The sequence below is a fragment of the Miscanthus floridulus genome, chromosome 6 (genome assembly GCF_019320115.1).
Source record: "Miscanthus floridulus cultivar M001 chromosome 6, ASM1932011v1, whole genome shotgun sequence".
Taxonomy (NCBI): Eukaryota; Viridiplantae; Streptophyta; class Magnoliopsida; order Poales; family Poaceae; genus Miscanthus; species Miscanthus floridulus.
In genome coordinates, this window is record NC_089585.1 from 34,343,546 (window position 1) to 34,361,592 (window position 18,047).

The 18,047-nt window shown below is 48.1% G+C and overlaps 2 protein-coding genes across 2 annotated transcripts in view; both read left to right on the forward strand.

Moving 5' to 3' along the window:
* LOC136460471 (putative serpin-Z12) overlaps nt 1–10,818 on the forward strand; it is a 24,331-nt gene extending 13,513 nt beyond the window's left edge. Inside the window, exon 4 of the mRNA XM_066460150.1 lies at nt 10,704–10,818. Coding sequence (XP_066316247.1) covers nt 10,704–10,818 — 115 coding nt within the window. The remainder of the gene's footprint in view (nt 1–10,703) is intronic.
* A 4,544-nt stretch (nt 10,819–15,362) lies between these two features.
* LOC136458051 (putative serpin-Z12) lies at nt 15,363–17,408 on the forward strand. Its single transcript, XM_066458054.1, has one exon. The coding sequence runs from the start codon at nt 15,667–15,669 to the stop codon at nt 17,224–17,226; it is 1,560 nt and encodes a 519-aa protein (XP_066314151.1). The 5' UTR covers nt 15,363–15,666; the 3' UTR covers nt 17,227–17,408.
* Nucleotides 17,409–18,047: the final 639 nt, after the last annotated feature.

Sequence of the window (18,047 nt, forward strand, 5' to 3'; positions counted from 1 at the left end):
AACCCGCCCCCAGCTGTGAGTTGTCTATCTTTTTTTTGTTTGAGTTCTTTATGTACTCTTGCTGTATCCTGTCTTGCTTAGCTTTTCCTTGTCTTGGTGTTTTATCTTTTTTCGCAGGAGCTTGGGTGGAACTTTGTCGATCCGATCCCCCTTGATGTTCTCCCTGCCATGGCGGAGACTGGGGATCGTCTAGCTGGTACTTCTGCAATTAGTAAGTCTCAAACCTTTACAGCCCTTCCTGGGGTTTCTTTCAGATTTGTTGATGTATATGAAGAGTATGTTCCTCGTCTAGTCCCTCGCGGTCCTCGCAGTGTCCCGAAGAGGGGGCGAATGGATGGGTCTTCATCTGGCTTGCCTGTCTCCAAGAAGCCTCGCAAACCAAGTACTCCTTCAGGTACTCCAGTTGTTGCTAGCATGCTCTTAGGTGAGCACATTTAATACTCTTTGTTCTTTTATTTTCATGTTTCTCTCTTGAACCTGAGTACTTTTCATCTCCTTTTCAGCAGGTGCTCTGGTTTTGTTGGCTGAGGGAGAAGAGGATGATGAAGTCCCCCTCATCATGCGGTGGTGAGTTGTTTTTCATATTCTTGTTGCATTGAATTTCTCCTTTTTGTTTTGAATTTTAGTCTTGAACTTTTTGAAGTAATTGGAGGTTGGGTGTGAGTTCTTCTGAGGCTCCCGCGCCGACTTCTTCTGAAGCTCTGGTGTCGAGTTCTTTGGTTGCCTCTGTCCCGAGCTGTACCTCTCCTCCGGTGCGGAGTTCTTCCACAGCTCCTAGCCCCGGCTTCTTCCACGGCTCTGGCCCTGGCTTCTTCCATGGCTCCAGCCCCGACTTCTTCCACAGCTCCGTTGTCGGCTGTCCCGCTCCTGTCACTGGGTGGCGGGGACGTCTTCGCCATTGTGGTTCCCCCTGCGAGGCCTTCTCTTGGCTTTGCGAAGAAAAAAGTAGTCGGGTGAGTAGATTCTAGCTTTATCTTTTTGGCTTTTATCTTCCTTCCTCTGGTTCTTATTGGTGCTTCCTTTTATCACTTTTCAGTGTTTCGTCTTCTCTAATTTCTTCATCGACTTCTTCTCTGCCTCCCGCCGTGCCAACGAGTTCTGAGCCTCGAGACTCACAACATTATGTTGATGAAGTCACCGCGGGGGCTTCAGAGCTACCTGGCGGAGTTGCGGACTTGGTCGCTCCGGAGGTAACTAGTGGCCGTCGCGCTGGGTTCTTCTGAGGGTTTGGCTCCGGCTTCCCTGGAGGTTGCTTTGGTCGTTCCTCCTTCGCCCTAGCCGGCCTCTCCTTCCCCTTCTCTTGCTTCCGGCGGCCCCTCCTTTTCCGATGACGTGGTGCAATAGTTCGATGCCACTCATCAGTTATCAGAGCTGACCGCAGCCTAGGGGAGCTTGTCGACCCTCGCGACTTCTTTTGGTGAAAAGCTCCAGGTAGGTTTTAATGCCACTCCTCTTTTGCATGCTTGTTTTTCTTCTATCCTTATGCCTTGTTTCTCTTTGCCTCTTTTTGCTCAGTCTTTCTCTCGTGATCATTCTGGCTTCTTTTTCTCGTCTGAAAAATGAGAGGAAGTTGTCTTCGGAGGTGGATGCTCTGAAAGCCAATCTTGACCTCCTCCGGGCTGAGTTGGAGACGGAGCGTCAAATGCACCAAAAGGAGGAGAAAGCCCTTCGCGCCCGGGTAGTGGAGACGGAGAAACAGAGAGATGCTGCGGTGGAGTCTGCGAAGAATGAATGCAAAGGTGACGTAGGTTCTGCCTATTTCTTCTTGTATTTCGACTTCTTTTTCCGCTGACTTGTTCTTGGGTGTCCTGTCTAGCTCTCCGAGTTGAGAAGCAGAAGCTCTCGGAGAGTATTGATGAAATAGGGCCCTTGTCCATTCTAGTTATAATAGAGCTGAGGAGGTAATTACTCATGCTGAGGAAGAACTCGCCCTTGCTAAGCTGATTAGGCACGGAGCTGACAGAGATCTTGTGTAGGCCCAAAAAACTATTGAAGGCTTGTTCGGGAAGCTGGCGACGGCTACTGAGAATTGGAATGTTTTATGGAAATCTTTTCGTTCAGTAGCCGATGTCCTCCGGACTCCAGTGGATGATGGGCAATCTTGGGCGCAGTTCATTCCCCAGTATTCCTGACTCATTTCCAAGAGTTCGCGAAAAGGTGTGCCCAAGTATGTACCAAGAATGTGCTGGCCCAGGTCCGGGTCCTTGCTCTAGAGGCACCTCTCTCCAAGATAGCAGAAGAAGCTGAAAGCCAAGAATATCTTGACAGCCATTGAGAGGATGGAGTCTGAGGTCGAAGGTCTAGCCAGTAGGGTTGTAGACACTCTAAATATTGACATTTCCCTTTCTGATGACAACGCCTGACTCGATTGAGCATCCCCTTGTAATATTACACTCCTTTTTAAATGAAGATTCTTTATTTTTGTTGATGTATTCTCTGCCTGGGTGTGGTTGAAGTTACTTGACTTGCTGAGTACTTTGTCCTGTTCCCGTCTTTGCTCCGCAAAACAACTTTGTGCGTTGTTCTGATGAGACCCCTCGATTTGTCGAGTACTTTTCTTTTCTTCCTCCTTTGTGATCCAGTCGAGTGCTTTGTTCGTGCTATGACTTGTTAGATGTAGATCTTTGCGTTAACAACCTTTCGCCTGCGCTATGTAAAACGACTCGGTATAGAATGTTGCCTTGACAAACTTCGGCATCCGAGTGCTTTCTTGAGTGGCGCTTGTGCTTTTCTGAGGAAAAAGTATTCCTATCTGGATGTAGCCCCCGAGCCTCTTGCTTTTCGGAACGAAGTGCTGGAGGGTCTTTTGAAGTTAAATTTTGGTCGACTCAGCCATTTTGCTTTTTGTTTCGGGTGTTAGCTTTTAACTACCCTCATCGGCGAGCTCAAGCGTTTTTTTCAACTACTTTGCTCTCGGCCAGGGATGCTCAGGCATGTTTTCAGCCATTTTGCTTTTTTGTTTCGGGTGTTAGCTTTTAGCTACCCTCATCGGCGGGCTCAAGCATTTTTTCAGCTATTTTGCTCTCGGCCGGGATGCTCAGGCATGTTTTCAGCCATTTTGCTTTTTTGTTTCGGGTGTTAGCTTTTAGCTACCCTCATCGGCGGGCTCAAGCGTTTTTTCAGCTATTTTGCTCTCGGCCGGGATGCTCAGGCATGTTTTCAGCCATTTTGCTTTTTTGTTTTGGGTGTTAGCTTTTAGCTACCCTCATCGGCGGGCTCAAGCATTTTTTTAGCTATTTTGCTCTCGGCCGGGATGCTCAGGCATGTTTTCAGCCATTTTGCTTTTTTGTTTCGGGTGTTAGCTTTTAGCTACCCTCATCGGCGAGCTCAAGCGTTTTTTCAGCTATTTTGCTCTCGGCCGGGATGCTCAGGCATGTTTTCAGCCATTTTGCTTTTTTGTTTCGGGTGTTAGCTTTTAGCTACCCTCATCGGCGAGCTCAAGCGTTTTTTCAGCTATTTTGCTCTCGGCCAGGATGCTCAGGCATGTTTTCAGCCATTTTGCTTTTTTGTTTTGGGTGTTAGCTTTTAGCTACCCTCATCGGCGAGCTCAAGCGTTTTTTCAACTACTTTGCTCTCGGCCGGGATGCTCAGGCATGTTTTCAGCCATTTTGCTTTTTTGTTTCGTGAAAACAACTCGTTAAAGGTCATGACAAGACATGCTGTGGATGAATGTCATCTTTATTGATCATGAGTATAAACTACTACATATGTTGTTGAAGAATATTATTTTTCGTCGATTGTGAACGTTGGTCCCTTGTGGCTTGCATATCTGTTTTTTCTTGAGTTGTTTCTACGCGTAGAATCTTCTTAGCTGGCTGATGTGCCATGTATTGCTGACTTCTTTTCCATCTTCGGTTATTAACTTGTATGTGCCTGGTCCGGTGACTTTTGTGACAATGAAGGGACCTTCCCATGGACTGAGTAGCTTATGCCGTCCGTCAGTCTTCTGTATCCTTCTTAGTACTAAGTCTCCGACTTGTAGTGATCGAGGTTGGGTACTCTTGTTGTAATGCCGTCTTAAACCTTGTAGGTATCTGGCTGATTGGAGGGTAGCGTTTACCCTGATTTCTTTTGAGCTATCGAGTTCTAATCTTCTTGTGTGTTCCGCTTCTCCTTCATCGTATTGCTCTATCTTTGGGGATGTCCAGACCAAGTCGGCTGGCAAGTACGGCCTCTGACCCGTAAACAAGGAAGAAAGGTGAGTAGCCTGTTGCTCTGCTTATTTGAGTTCGTAGTCCCCATACTACTTTCGGTAATTCTTCAATCCATTTGGACCCATAGTCCACTAGTTCTTCGTATAATCTTGGCTTTAATCCGGCTAGTATGAGTCCATTAGCCCTTTCTACTTGTCCGTTGGCCTCTGGATGTGCAACAGACGCATAGTCTATACTGAAACCACAGTCTTGTGCCCAGCCCTTGAATTCTGTAGCTGTGAAAGGGGAGCCTAGATCTGTGATGATTCGATTGGGCATGCCGAAGCGGTGCATAATGTCTTGGATGAACTCGACTGCTTTGGTTGTGCTGTACTTCGCGAGTGGTTTGTATTCAATCCACTTGGTGAATTTGTCGATTGCTACGAAGATGTACTCGAAGCCGTCTTTTGCTTTTTTCAGGGGTCCTACTTGATCTAGCCCCCAGTAGGAAAAAGGCCAAGCGGGTGGGATGCAGATAAGATTGTGAGCTGGTACGTGGGCTTGTCTTGCAAACATTTGGCAACCTTTGCATTTTTTGACAAGCTCTTCTGCGTCTTTCAAAGCAGTTGGCCAGTAGAATCCGGTGCGAAATGCTTTGCCAACCAGTGTCCTTGAAGCAGCATGATTTCCACAGCAACCTGAGTGTATTTCATCTAGGATTTCTTTGCCTTCTTCAAATGAGACACACTTTAGTAGTACTCCTGATGATGCTGCTCTTCTATAGAGTTTATCCCCTACTAGAACGTAGTTTTTGCTTCTGCGAACAACTTGTGTGGCCTCTGCTTTATCTGCTAGTAGGTTATTTTCTTTGATATAGTCAATGAAAACTTGGGTCCATGAAGTGTTGATTATCAAGATCTGAACGCCTTTATCCTAATTTCATGTGTTGTTTCACCGGGTTGTTTGATAGAGGGAGCTGATAGCTCTTCTATGAATACGCCGGGTGGAACCTTTGCTCTGTCTGATCCGAAGCTTGGCAAGGACATCTGCTGCAATGTTGGAATCGCGTAGGACGTGTAAAATTTCTAATCCTTGGAAATGTTTTTCAAGTTTCCGTATTTCAGCACAATAAGCACCCATGTTTTCTTTGGTGCAATCCCAATCTTTGTTGACTTGGTTGATGACCACTGCTGAATCACCGTATACGAGTAATCTTTTTATTCCGAGGGTAATCGCCACTCGTAGCCCGTGGATGAGGGCTTCATATTCTGCTTCGTTATTTGTAGCTTGCCATAATATCTGCAGGACGTACTTGAGTTGTTTTCCTTCTAGAGAAATGAGGAGAACGCCTGCACCAGCCCCACCTAGTTTGAGTGATCCATCAAAGTACATCTTCCAGTGGTCAAGGATTGTATCTGATAAAGGCTGTTGAATCTCTGTCCATTCGGCCACGAAATCAGGCGAGGGCTTGAGATTTGATTGCTTTCTATGGGGTGAAATTGATGTCAAGAGCTCCAATTTCAACTGCCCACTTGGATATGCGCCCCGTGGCATCTTTATTGTGTAGGATGTCTCCGAGTGGAAAATCTATCACCACGGTAATCTTGTGGCTTTCGAAATAGTGGCGAAGCTTCCGTGAGGTAATGAGTAGAGCGTAGAGTAGTTTTTGTACATACGGGTACCGGATTTTGGATTCTGACTAGTACTTCGCTGATGTAGTATACGGGACAGTTGCACTTTATACACGCGCCCTTGTTCTTCTCTTTCTATGACTATTGCTGTGCTGATTACGGTAGGAGTTGCCGCGATATATAGCATCATATCTTCATCTTTCTTTGGAGGTGTCAGGATAGGTGATGAAGTGAGGTATTCTTTAAGTTTTTTGAAAGCTTCGTCAGCCTCTATTGTCCACTCGAACTTGTCTATCTTCTTTAGTAGTTTAAAGAAAGGTAACCCCTTTTCGTCGAGTCTTGATATGAAACGGTTGAGGGCCGCCATGCATCCTGTTAGTTTCTACACATCTTTGACACTTCTAGGTGGGCCCATTTATGTTATAGCTCGAATTTGCTTGGTGCTGGCTTCGATCCCGCGCTGACTGACCAAAAATCCGAGTAGTTGTCCTGAGGGAACTCCAAATACACATTTATTTGGGTTCAATTTCCATCTCCATTTCTTCAAGTTTTCGAAGGTTTGCTTTAAATCTTCAATTAGAGTGTCTGGGTTCTTTGTTTTTACCACCACATCGTCCACAGTATGCCTCCACATTTTCACCTGATTTGATTCCCAAGGCAAGTCTGGATAGCTCTTTGGTACGTGGCGCCAGCGTTCTTTAGTCCAAACGACATGGTCTTGTAGCAGTAGGCACCAAACGGGGTGATGAAAGATGTCTTGCTCTGGTCTTCTTCTTTTAGTGCGATCTGGTGATATCCTGAATAGCAATCGAGAAATGATAATATCAGCAGATCTTGCTGTCGAGTCAACTATCTGGTCAATGCGTGGTAGCCCGAACGGATCTTTTGGGCAATGTTTGTTGAGATCTGTGTAATCGACGCACATACGCCACTCGTCCGTGTTTTTCTTCTGTACAAGGACCGGGTTTGCTAGCCAATCTGGATGTAGGGATCTCCTTGATGAATCCGGCTGCCATCAGTTTTGTTATTTCCTTTTTAATTGCTGCCTTCTTGTCGGGTGAGAATCGTCGTAGCCAGTTGTTTTACAGGTTTGGAGCTTTTGTTAACATCAATTCTGTGCTCAGCCAACTCCCTTGGGACTCCTGGCATGTCGGCTAGGCTTCCAAGCGAAGATATCTTTGTTGTCCCGAAGAAAGTTGGTGAGCGCGAGTTCCTATTTTGCCGAGAGGTGAGCACTGATAGTTGCTGTCTTGGAGGTATCGCCTGTGCCTAAGTCGATTTGCTTGACGTCGGCTTCTTTTGGTGGTGCGATGATGCTGGGCTTTTTAGCCGGTATTTCTAATTCTTCTTGGCTTGTTTCTGCAGCGATTGCGGCTATTTCTTTTCTTCCATTGTCGGCTTGCGCTTTAGCTGCAATTTGGATCGCCTGAACGTCGCAGTCAAAAGCGCGCTTTAAATTGCTTCGAAGGGAAAGGATACCGTTGGGTCCTGGCATCTTAAGTAGTAAGTACGGGTAATGTGGTATTGCCATGAATTTGGCCAGTGCTGGACGTCCGAGGATTGCATGATATGATGAATCGAAGTCGGCGACTTCAAATTTGATAAACTCTGTTCGGTAGTTTGAAGGAGTTCCAAAGGTAACAGGTAAAGTAATTTGTCCGAGTGGCATGGCTGCTTTGCCGGGTACTATTCCGTAAAAAGGTGTGCTTAGTTGGCGTAATCATTCCGATGAGTTGTAGTCCCATTTTCCTTAGAGTTTCTGAAAAGATGATGTTAAGTCCAGCTCCTCCATCGATTAGTACTTTGGTGACTGTCATACCAGCAATAGTCGGATCCAGAACTAATGGATAATGGCCTGCGTTTCCACGCTAGTCCATTGGTCTTCTCTGGTAAATTGGATAGGATACTGTGACCAATTGAGGTATCTTGGTGTAGCTGGTTCTGCTGTCATAATGGTCCGCAGTGCTAGTTTTTCTTGATGTTTGCTTCTGCAATCCGGAGCCCCTGAGAAAATCACTGCTACTGTTCCCCTAGGTTTTTGGAATCCTTTGTCCTCGTGGTTGTCTTCTTCTCTTTTCTGATTGTCCTCTTTGGTGTTTTCCTTACTATCTTTTCTTGTGTATCGATCATTGAAAGTGTAGCAATTTCCGATGGTGTGCCTCCCACTAGGGTGCAATGGGCAATGTATGTTTTCAATGTCATCATATCTTCTGGGTTTGGAAACTTCTTTGATTTGTCGGCCATTGCCACAGTATTGTCTGGTCTACGTTTTCTTTCTTGATGTCTGCTATTTCGGTGACTTTGCTTGTCCGGGTTGTCTTGGTTGCTTCTGTCCGGGAACCTCTCTCGTGTTTTTTCTTCTGCAGTAATCATCTTTTCTACTGTACGTCTGAATTCTTCATTGTTTCTCGGATTTTCTTTGCAGAAGTCTTGAAATTGCCATCTAGCCATGATTCTATGAGAGAAAGCTTCAATTACTTCTCGTTCGGTTATGTCATGCACTTGAGCTCGTAGTTCGCCGAATCATCGATAGTAGTTCCTAAGACTTTCACCTCCCCTTTGCTTGAGTCCTTTTAGTTCTGCATGAGTGATTGGGTGTGTAATGATTCCTGCGAAATTCTCACAAAAAGCTCTCTGCAAATCCTCCCAATTTCTGATAGATCCTGGATTTAGCTTATCGAACCATTGGAGGGGCATGGCCTCCAGTGCCATGGGGAAGAAAAGGGCTTTGATATCGTCGTCTCCTCCGGCTAGTTCAATCGATTGTGAATATATTCTGAGCCATTGCTTTGGTTCAGTTTTGCCATCATACTTGGAGTGATTAGATGGTTTGAATTTGTGAGGTAATCGCACCAATGCGAGCCTGTTCGCGAAGCAGGGGAACCTGTCGTGTGCCTTGGTTTCTTTGAATTCAGATTCGGCGCCTTCCTCTGGCCAACTGTCGTTCTGATGGGAACAATCTTGCGAAGTTGTCTGGGTAGGAACCCTGCTCCTAGTCTTCCTTTGTTCAAATCGGTGGCCTTGATTATGTTCCTTCCTACTTCCTCCGTCGTGGCTTCCACCCGGCCCAAGTCTTTCGAAAGCGGATTCCCTTTGATTTTGATCCTCTTGCCGGTGGGTTGTTGATCTGGTGGGTAGTCTTGATCGAGCTTTCTCTTCATGCATTCTCGAGATTGTCGATCGGAGCAAGTCCTGGAGCTGTTCATACTTCTCACCAGGATGCGAAGTTGCTCCGAGTTCTTCTAATGCTTCTCGAATCTTATCGTAAGGCGTATTCGCCGTGCGTCTTCCTTCGACTTCTTGTTGCGATTTTCTTTTGTCGTACTCAGTCAATTCTGACTCGTATCTGATCCAAGCTTCCCTACGCTGCCTAGCGCGGTGTTGGCGCCCTTGCTTCAACTTGTTTTTTCTTTCTCTAGCTTGTTTCTGACTATCTGTTTCTCCATCGTAGCCCTGGGCAAAGGGTGATATGTTGGATTCTGATTCATCTGATGATCTGACATCGGGTGTTTCCGGGGGATTTAATGGTGACCGCAGTCGTCGAACCATGAGCACTTCTCGCGCATGAGTCGTTCTGTTATTGGCGTTAGTTTTCATGCTGTCGGAGTCGCTGATAACTTTAGTGGATGCCTCGGTGTCGTAGATCGAGTCTCCTTCTTGGTAAGGTAAAATAGCTGTTGTTGTTGTGCCGACTAGTTGGGTTCCGCTACCTTTAGGAACGGAATCCGGCCAGTGGATGATACAGTCCTGCGATGTTATCGTTAGCACGAGACCCTCCTGAGCTCCTGTCAGTGGTATCCCGAATCTTGGATTGGAAAATCTTTCGACCTGTCCCTGATAGGATTTTGCCATGTTGTCGAGCCCAAATGGAAAAGAACTCGACTTCTTGAGAGAATTCTAGGGGTAATCCGAGTTGTTTTGGGTTATGCTCTAGAATCTTGCCAAAAAAGAACTCGGTTTCTTGAAAGCACTCGGATAAAACTTCGCCTTGGAGCTTGAATTCGAATCGGATACGAGTGGTCGTGAAATCTGATTTGACTCGGATACTATGAGCTGCGCGAATCTTCTGGTGAGCTGATCCGTTGTAGTTGTTGAAATAGGAACTTCTTTTAGATGATCTGGATCTTTGAGGAGATGGCTTTGAAGCCTGCCGTTGTTGTCTGCCTCGCAGATCCATGAGCCAAAGATGAAAGTTGATCTCGTCGGGAAAATCATGTTGTCGAGGTCCATCGAGCTCTCGGAAGCAAAGTCGCCGAAACCCCCTACCTGGCGCGCCAGCTGTCGATGTTTGACCACCGATAGCCTACCACGGGGGTCCCCGAGGCAGTATGTTCGGGCTTCAGCGTATGCAGAACTCGATGGTAAACGCAAGAGACAGTCGATTTATCCTGGTTCGGGCCCTCGATCGTTGATCGAGTAATAGCCCTACATCCAGTCGGCATTAGCCTTTGCGTTGGATTGATCGTAAAGTGTTGTGTTATGTTGTGTTGTGTTGTGTTGTACCACCTTCTTTTCTCAGGAGCCCTGCTCTCCTTTATATAGTCAGGAGGCCAGAGTCCTAGTCGGTTTACAATGAGATTTTCTAATAGGATTACCTAATAGTTCTACTACTACAATTATATGGGAAGAATCCTGGTTGGACTAGATCTTCTCTCTCCCTTGCGGGGTATCCTGTGGGTCCCGCATCGATAGGTTCACTGCAGCCACCAGTTCCCCACTGAGTCTAACCCTAGTCTGATCTAGAGGGAGCGCTGTGAGCGATGGGAAGCTCCACTGGCCTTCATCGCTGTCACTAGACCACACCATCACTATGATGCTACCTCTACTCTGACACTAGAGGCGCATCGCGCCGCGCCATGGAGAGGTACATCACCAAGTCTTCCATTAAGCTAAGTATTACCCAATGATCTACTCCTAGAAGTACTTTAAGATCTTTCAGCGCCATCCCGCCGGTGGATTTCGTGGCGGACCAGCCATTCTTGTGCACCGTCGTTGAGGAGAGGAGTAGCACCATGCTCTTGTTTGGCCGTGTGGTGAATCCACTAGCGGAGTGATCCACCCACCCATAGGCCACAGCTACAGAGGTGGCTGGACTATTTGCCATTTCCTTGTTCATCGAGAGGAATGCCAAGACATAGTTGTTTTTTTCTAAATGCTTGTGCCATTTTCCCAACATATCTCTTACTTTAGTGATGTGAACGAGATAGAATAATGGATCTGGAAAATTTGTAATTGTTGTATATTTTTCCTTACCTCTCTTATTTTAGTGATTCTGAAAGATACGACATAATGGATTTTGAAATTTTAGGAATGAAAAAATCAATCCTTTTTCGGCTACTTGATCTCCATATTGTTGGAAAAAAAGGAAATTCTTGTTTCATTTAATCAATAAAAATATAGTAAACCATGACACTAATATGGCAGAACCGTCCGAAATAGCACGTTTTCGGAGGTGCTCGTCTTCCACCATACTAGAATCCAATGCAATGGCCGGTCCTTAACCGATACGGACAGGAAAAATAGTGTAACCAAGCTATGCTCCGTTGGCCACGGGACACAACCTATTACACCCACCAATAGTCGTACCATATCTCTACCCGGTCTCCATTTTTCCTTTCACCATTTTATTATAAGAGTGATAATAATAATCACCTATTGCGAGTAACGGCAGGTTACTCATGCTACCGATAGCCTAAGCATAACAGCTACTCAACCTATACTAGTAGGACTCACAGGTAGGTTTATCTATGCATGTAGTTTCAATATAAATCATGTAATGTAAATGCACATCATATATATATATGATGATCATTTAAAATAAGGGTTATGCACCGGGGCTTGCCTTGGGCAGGCGGGGTGTCAGCTCAGTCAGTCAGTGCCGGCTCTGGGACCTCCTCCTACACGAGAATCTCCTCCTCGTACTCCTTGATCACCCCCTCGAACTAGTGATCTCTGATGGTCACGATCTCCGCTAACTCGTTCTCTACATGCATGCGATGATGATGCAACACTTAGTATTACGACAACAGCAACTCTTAAAATAACAATACATATACCAAGCTACTAAGCTAACTCTAATGACTAAGATACTAAGCTAGCTATCATTTTCATCAAACAAGGTATTGGGTTCAACTAACAACCTTTAACTTAGCAACTAAAGATATATCCTTACTTCCATTAATGATTTAATGTATATTGAAACAAAGAGCATTTAACTACCCTTATGTTAAGTCTATTCTAAAGCTACAAAAATTACAGTGAGCATATAATAATACTATGAAGCTACTGTAAATTTTTCAAAGCTAAAGCTATCATCATTTTACCACAAAAATTCTAACAATATTTAACCTAATAATATTAATCACTCTCAAATGATTTAATAGCTCCTACGGTCAACACATATAAGCATGAACTAAATACACCAACAGATAGAGCATAATTTTAGAAACCTAACAAAATTGGTTTCACAATTTTAGGATACCTACATAATTTTATATGATTTATCAAAGTTTAGCTCAGAAATACAAATGAAAAGCTATTTCTATTCTTCACAAAAAAAACTAAACTGATTTTAGCCCATTCGGCACACGCGACGCAAAGCACGCGCGCGACGACCCACGCACGAAGGCGGCCCACGGTGAGGAAGCCTACGCGTGCTAGCACTCTTACAAAAATATCCCTGGACTATGAGCAAAATAACCCGCAGTCCACGTTACTATTTCTACAGACAGCGACTTTGCAACGAAACCCTCAGATCTTTCTCCTCTTTACAATGGCAAGGCCCTCGGCCACCCCTGCGCATGCTAGCACGACGGGCATGGCAATGGACGGTCATGCCGGCCAACTAAGGCATGCAGCGGCCCCACTCGCGGGCCTACCTATATCTATGGTCCTAGCGCCTACACTAGATGAAGTTATGGGAGTAGTGGAGCTTGCGGGAGCGATGGCCACGGTGAGCGGCCACGTGCGATGGTGGTGTGGCCGTATCGGCCATCCTAGACCATCGCATAGCTATTGTCTAGAACATGAGCAACCCCAGCTTACCCCGGTCACGGCTGTGGTGATGGTTGAGGGAACGGTTAGCGGATAAGGGCTAGCCGCACACGACCGGAGGGGTGCGGCAGTGCTCCGAGACGGCGCAGCCACGTCAGCAGCTACGACGAGGCAGTAGAGGTGCAAGCGAGGCACATAGGGTGAAGTGGAGGTGGAGGTGAAGCTCGTGAGGCAGGTGGATTGGCATGGAGTGGTGCGGTGGGTGACTACCCTCATCCATGACTGAGTCCCACCTTAATGGCATGGCGGAGGGAAAACTCCAAAATTGGAGCTTGGCATGACACGAGTTAAGGCGGGGTAAGGTCAGGTGGCTAGACGACTCACAGGCAGAGCCAGAGAGGCAGTGAATCGACATGAGGTGACCTATATCTGCCGAATTTAAGAAAGCGGCTTCACCGGCCATGGCGACACGGAAGAAAAAGCCAATGAGGGGGAAGAGGTAGGTCTAGCTCGGTCTGTCCTTGCCTTGGCGAGGTGCGGTTGATGCTACCAGGGCGACACATGCACATGAGCCAAAGCCAAAACGTGTGCGTGCAAGCAGTGGGGTAGCGTGGCATGCGCGGCCGCAGCACCGTTAATGGCAAGGCAACAACGCGAGACAACAAGAGGCAAACCCATGTGCTCGGAGACGCGACGGGCAACAATGTCACGACACGAGACAGCGAGGGCAGTAGCAGTAGCATAGCGCGGTGACGTGATGACAGCGGCTGCGCTGCGACACGGCACGGTGGGCAGTAGCAGCGCGACCGCGGTAGCATCAAGAGCGGCAATGCGAGGCAGGGCAATGGGCACGGGATGGGGTTAGTGGCCCTCTACGACCGGCCTCAGCCAAGCCAAGGCAGCTCAACCGACCCAACGTGACTGCGCGGCGTGCGAGACGGCAGCACAGTGCGGGACGGGGCAGGCGGCATGCGTAGCGGCTCCGCGCGGTCGGCCAGCGGCAGCCAAGCCCTGGCCAGGCCAGAGACGCCCATAGCTGGCCGCGCGCGGCAGCGCGCGCACGCGCGACCATAGGCGTGGCCTAGGGTGGCCATGCGGTGACCGCTCCCACGACGCTAGACCGCTTGAGACAGTGACACACACGACTTTTAAAGCGTTCAACACGACCAAACGGTTGCTTTAGGACCTAAACCATCTTCACCATGCTCAAGATGGCACATGAGGCTACCAAATCGAGCTATAACACAACACCACTCCTTAACACAATCTCTCACAATAAATTGCTAAACATAGCAATGTCTAACTGTTGGCAGACTTGAAAATTTCTAAGTTTTTGAGCTGAATTTGACTTCCATTTGCGATATCTAAGCTAGTAGAAATATTAGCTAGTAATATCATTTTTCAATGGCAAGTATTTCATTGTCATCGACAAATTTTGTACTTCAAACTTTATTTAAGTATCACATACATGTTCTATAGTATTTTTGCTTAATAAAAATTGGTTTTAAACCCTAAGTGATATAACATGACTATTAAATCAACTTTCGTTTCGCATTTCTGTCGATCGTTTCGAGTTACAGAAATTGATCTACACACTTTATTACATGCATTAACACATAAATATAATGCTCATGACATGTTTTAGTAGATAATTAGGGTGTAACACCGAGGGTGTTACAACTAAAAAGCAACAAGCAAGTGTTTAGTACTACACAATCTAAGGGCAGCTCCAGTGTAAAGGTAGAACTGAGCTAAATAAGTTCAACTCCATTGTCAGAAGTTCCAACACTTTGGCCATGTTCGCTTTTCTTATAATCCGTACTTTTCAGCTTGTTTTTTCAGCCGGAAGAGTATTTTTCTCTCACAACAAATCAGCCGAAACAATATTTCGGCTTGTTTTTTCAACGAAACGAACGGGGCCTCTATCGCTAAATCGATAAGTAGGACCCACGTCAGAATAAAAAAAACAAAAACCAGCTATGTTCTTTTCTCCATGTGCTAGTGTTTCATTGTGCTGTACTTGCACGAAAGCGGTTACAGAGAACACTCCTTATAGCCATTGTTGATTATAGAAAAAAGGTTAGAATAGATCGGTTGGTCCTATGGTTTTTACTCCTCACATTGCCTCAGAGGAGGTTTTCGAAGCAAATTGTTTTGTCAATTATGAAAGTGATATGGTTGTTTGGCTGTTGATCTGTCGGTCGAAGTACCTACCCCTCGTTGTTCCTCACAAGATGAGAAACTAATTGGTGCATCGTTGCTACCCTTCTATTCAAACACTTTCTACCCTGAATTTGTTGAAAGTTTTCTTAAATATAATAATCATTGTGAGTAGTTGAATGACGTGTGAAAGCTGCGTGAAGCGGACGCTGTGCCATGAGCTCGCCAAGCCAATGAGTGGCATAATGGCATTGCTACCAGGGTATACCAGACTCAAAGCTCTACGCCCTAACCAAGCTGTGCGCGCTTGCCGAATGGTTTACTCAGAGCCTCCGTTGACTTGGAGCAAGCTTACTTGTCATTGAAGAAACTAGCGGCTCAACACTACCCCGTTTCTCCATAAATGGAGCACCAGACTTGCAACATTCTCATCCCACCCACCCATCCAGCCTTTCAATTTGTGCAACCGCTGCGCTACTCGGCGATCCCGCCGGTGGCCCAGCCCCAGCGTGCCGGTGAGTTTCCGTCGAGAGAACGCACGGCAGGGCAGGCCATCTTCGCGCCAATTTTGCGTACAAAGTTTTTCTTTTTCGAACATACAAAATTATCAACTACCACTCTACCAGTGCGTTCTTTCGTTCCGGTTCCCCGGCGGTGGTGCTAACTAGCGTGACGAACCATACGCTTGGTGCTTCGTCCTCAGCAGCCGGAGCGCTCTGAGCTCTGAGGCCTCGCAGCACCCGTACACGATGAGCACACCGCGTCGCGGCGTCCAGCACCACGGCGACGAGCGCACCGCGACACGAGCAGGAGCAGGCTCCCGAGACAACGACGGACAAGGCGCGGGCGACTTGGGCTTCGGGTCCATGGCGGGGCCGTGGTTCGCCTTCGCCCCGCCGCACCCTGCGCCCCAGCGCGCGCCCGTGTTCGCGGAGGCACCTGTTGATCCGTTCGCTTGGAGCATGCCCGTGTCCTTCGCGAACCCATTTGATGGTCCACGTCCATCGACACAGAACGTGCCGTGGGGACCGCCCGGCGAGGTGCCCTTTGCCAGCTTCGCAGCCGGGCCTGCGGCTCCGGAACCGGACTGGCGACACGGGCGACCGGATGTGTTCGCTGGCAGCGGCCGCCGTTCTGTCCCCGCGGTGGTGCCGCCGGACCTCGACGCGGACGGCGGCGCGTCGTGCCTGCCGCTCGCGAGGCAGGCCGGGCTGCGGGCGGCGGGCGAACGCAACTTCATCGTCTCGCCGCTGTCGTTCCACGCGGCGCTCGCGCTGGTGGCCGCGGGCGCGCGGGGCGAGACGCAGCGGGAGCTCCTGGGCTTCCTGGGCTCCGATTCGCTCGACGAGCTGCAGCGCGCCGCGGCGACCGCGCTGGTCGCCAGGCTCCGCGACCTCCCGCAGACGTCCTTCGCCTGCGGCGTCTGGGTGGACCGGGTCCGGGCGCTCACGCCGGAGTTCAGGGACGCCGCCGCGTCGCGCTACGCGGCGGTCGCGGAGTCCGTCGACTTCGCCTCGGAGCCCGAGGCGGCGAGGCGGCGAGTCAACGCGTTCGTGAGCGAAGCAACGAAAGGGCTCATCGACGACGTCCTGCCTCCCGGCTCCGTCGACTCGTTCACGGTGCTCGTCCTCGCCAACGCTATCTACTTCAAGGGGACGTGGGCTCGGCCGTTCGATCGGTTCAGGAACTTCACCGCGCCGTTTCATCTTCCTGACGGCGCCACCGTGCGCGCGCCGTTCATGACCACGAGCCTTTTCAAGGAGCAGCAGGTCGCCGTGTTCCCCGGCTTCAAGGCGCTCAAGCTGCCCTACAAGAACGGCGGCGGCGCGCGGCAGGCCGCGTTCTACATGCTTCTACTCCTCCCCGACGGTGAGGCTCTTAAGATCAGTGATCTGTACGATAAGGCCGTCTCGACGCCGGGGTTCATCAGGAGGCACACGCCGGTGGACGAGGTCCCCGTCGGGCGGTTCATGGTGCCAAAGTTCAAGTTCACGTTCGAGTTTGAGGCATCCGGCGATATCCAGAAGCTGGGAGTCAACCGAGCCTTCCGAGGGGGCGACTTCTCCGGCATGGTGTCCGGTGGAAACGGGCTCTTCATCTCAGGAGTGTACCACAAGGCCACCGTAGAGGTGGACGAGGTCGGCACCGTGGCCGCCGCGGCCACGGCCGTGTGCATACAAGACTGTGCAAGGATGGGTCCACCGCCGGTAGATTTCGTGGCGGACCGGCCCTTCTTGTTCGCCATCGTGGAGGAGAGGAGTGGCGTCCTGCTGTTCCTTGGGCATGTGGTGAACCCTCTGGTTGGATGATGATGCTCAAGCCTGAAGGAAGAGAGAACTCATTAGTACTACATAACTTTGTGCAGGAACAACAGAATAAAAGAGACTGTATCTTTGTATGTGCCATGTAATCTGAAGAATTTGCGCGTGTGCTATGTTTGTATAACGAAAACTTTTGAATAAACTGAAATTTATACCACTCGCCACAATATTGAATCGTTCATCTGCAGGCAGTTGGCAATTTGATTGTTCGACAAAAAGAAAAAAAAAACACTTCATAGAACTGAACACAGTGAAACCTTCAACGAGAGAAGTACTGTTGGCTGATTTGTTGTGAGAGAAAAATGACTGTACAATTCTGCTACAGTTCCATGGTACAACTGTGTTTACAACTTCCGTGAACCTGTCAGTGGTTCACTAGTTCAAAACCCATGTTTACAACTCTACAAACCACATAGTAACATTGTGAGAGCACAAGAACAAAAATATGTCAAAACACCGGCAGGCAAAGGCATCACCAGCCACCAGGTCACACAACAAAGTTTGTCAGATAACATACATTCATATCAGTTAAGATCAAGGCTCATCCATCGTCTGAACTGGGGGTGGAGTCGCATTATGAGCCGATGAGGACCCACTGCCTGTTCTCTCACGGATCTCCCTGTACTCCTGGCATATAGCACACAAGTGACAGAATAAGTGTGTCGTCAAATCGCCACAGGGTGCTTCCTGCATAGGAAAAACATTCCAGGGTGAGAAAAAAAATATTAAACCCACAAAACGTCATCAGAGACCAAAAAAATCACACTAATTGTAATTTTGTTTTGAAGAAACACACCAATGGTAAATGA